Source organism: Montipora foliosa, chromosome 9 (assembly GCF_036669935.1).
Source record: "Montipora foliosa isolate CH-2021 chromosome 9, ASM3666993v2, whole genome shotgun sequence".
Lineage (NCBI taxonomy): Eukaryota > Metazoa > Cnidaria > Anthozoa > Scleractinia > Acroporidae > Montipora > Montipora foliosa.
In genome coordinates, this window is record NC_090877.1 from 20168859 (window position 1) to 20171358 (window position 2500).

The 2500-nt window shown below is 39.3% G+C and overlaps 1 protein-coding gene across 1 annotated transcript in view; it reads right to left on the reverse strand.

Annotated features, from left to right (window-relative positions):
- LOC137970754 (uncharacterized) overlaps positions 1-2500 on the reverse strand; it is an 82847-nt gene that overhangs the window by 69213 nt on the left and 11134 nt on the right. Inside the window, exon 2 of the mRNA XM_068817315.1 lies at positions 2394-2500. This exon is cut by the window's right edge and continues 649 nt beyond it. Within this exon, the coding sequence (XP_068673416.1) occupies positions 2394-2500 (107 nt within the window). The remainder of the gene's footprint in view (positions 1-2393) is intronic.

Below are 2500 nucleotides of genomic sequence, written 5' to 3' on the forward strand. Positions count from 1 at the left end.
CTCGAAGAGTGTTCTTGCACACGTTCAGCAGAGAAATAAACTAAGCCGTAAAGCCGAGATAAACTGTCGCAAGTCAGAATATAATAGCTAGAAAACTTCGTGACTGAACAGTTCTATAGGATTGTTCCTATGATGTTGTAAGTATCCGCCTTTTGAACAAACCAACAAGATGTTTAAATTGATATTTGAAAAAAAAACACTTCGTCTTAGCAAACTTTTATTTTGTAATTACATATTTTTCTAAAGAAAGAGCTTGTCAATCAGATTATCAACAAACAGCTTGATAAAACGAAGTTAGCCGATGCCAGGCACTGTAGAGACTTGGTAAAGCCAGGGCTAAGCATGCTGAAGAAAGAGTTTGTATCAAGCGCCTCTTGAAGGAATATCTAGCCTAACCCCAAGTTCCTAACAGTTCTTTGATGCTAAGACGAACAGCCTTTCGTGAATCATTATGTATAACCTGCTTTTAAATTTTGAAGTCCGTATTCAAAACATAGATGTGTTTCTGTTCAGAAAGATATTGTGATAGTACTGATGGAAGATTTATATAAAATAGAAGAAAAACTTCATTCTTTAGTTTTCCAAATGTAAGATAAAGTTATGTTTATTTTTGGCAAGCAAAAAAGGTGACTAATGAGATGCTTTCATGTTTGTTTATTTTAAAAAAATAATTGATCAAGGGAATAATAAGCTTGAAATGATGTATTGACACTTCTCATACGGACTGTTCAGCGAGTTTCTACGCGTATTCTTTATTTTCCTTGAATCATAGTTTATCAGTTTCAGGTATCTCAATATTTGGATTGAGACACCTTTCAATAGCAGCGAAAGTCTCCATTGGGAATCCCCTTGGCCTAGATAAGACTAAGAAGACTTCTGAGACTTCCTGCTTAATATCCTATAAATAAAAGCGAGAGATGAAAAAAAATATTGTAAATGCGAATATTGTAAATGTGATTTTCGACAAATAAAAAAGGAATACTGTAACAGGTGAGTATTTGTAAGATTCCCGCATTCCGTATTCCGGATTCCATGCCTTCCACAAATCTCTCCAAAAACATGGTGGACAGTAAATAAGTCCACGTTCACCGCCTTGTCTTCCTTCTCCGTTGGGTTAAAACCATAGCCATATGGAAAATAATGATTGAAAGTATGCAGTCTTTAGGAATGGACAATTTTCGAGTGGCATATATCCGATTTCTCGCTTTCTATTCTGATAATCCCTTCTCGACATTCGCGATAGAGAAACGCTGACGAAATGGCCGGGTAGAGCACGTTCCACCACTCACCCCTAGACCGAAACTGAATGGCCGCCAAAACGTTTCACACAATTCAGTAGCTGAAGGATGGAACTACACAATGATATGCACGAGACCCAGTAAATGTGAGCCACTTTTGAGATTTGGCTTAAATCGCATTTTTCGCCAAGTGGGTCAAAGGGGCTAACTGTGTTCCTTGGGATTTCCTATACAAGAAAAGGTCGATAATTCTATCCGGTATTATTTTAAAGATGAAGGTTCAATTAAAATAACTAGTAAACTGGAAGCTTTGGGACGCTCTCCTTTATCCGGAGCAATCGGTTAAATTTTGACAAAATATCGAATACCCGATAAAAACCCCTGCTCGTTTTTTTAAAAAGCAAGTAAACGCTATGAAAAGAAACTTAAAGCACGGAGGCACATGGTCCGTGGCAAAAACGAAGTAGGATGCGAGAGTAGTGCTGTTTAACCCACTGATTGCAGTTTAAGAATGAAAACTGAGTTGGGGTTAGTTCGTTCGTCAGGATTTAGGGTTAGGGTTAGGGCTTAGGCCATGGAGCTTTACGGCTCCACAGCTCCACGTACAGCTCGACCCGCCCCAGAACGCTAATTATGTATACTACTAGCGTACTTTGTGAGAGTACAGATGCGCTGCTGACGCCACTCGTGGGATCTGGGAAACAGTTAGACGATTGCACGAGAAAATTAAGATTTGCTTCATCATAAAACAAAGAAAGGAGATTCCTCGCCTGTGATCTGTTCTGTTTAAATGACTTAGGAAGCGAATAGAGCACTCAAAAAGTAGAAGTAGCTCTATCGGCTTCCTGCGTGCTTTACAACAGAACAGATCACAGTGAGGGCTCTTTTATTTGTTAAATAAATATATGTTATTTGCCTGCTGAGAGGTCCGTATAACAAAAAAACTGTGACCGAGGTCTTGCAAATGATGTCCGAGGCCATATGCCGAGGGTAGCTTTTTCAAAATGAACAAAGATCAGTTCGCATTCTTTAATACGAAAAACAAACAAAATGATTAGCAAAGAAACAGTTGAGATTTTAACTAAACAAAAATCACCCGCGATGTAGTAGGAGTAGCAATCGATTCACTAAGCTCTCCTATGGCTGCCAACATACCTGTGGTTCCTGTTCCTCCTTTCTGTCCTTTCGGTCCAGTTTCTCCCTTTGGCCCTGTCAGTCCCATGCTGCCTTGCTTTCCACTCCTTCCTGGTGATCCCATGACA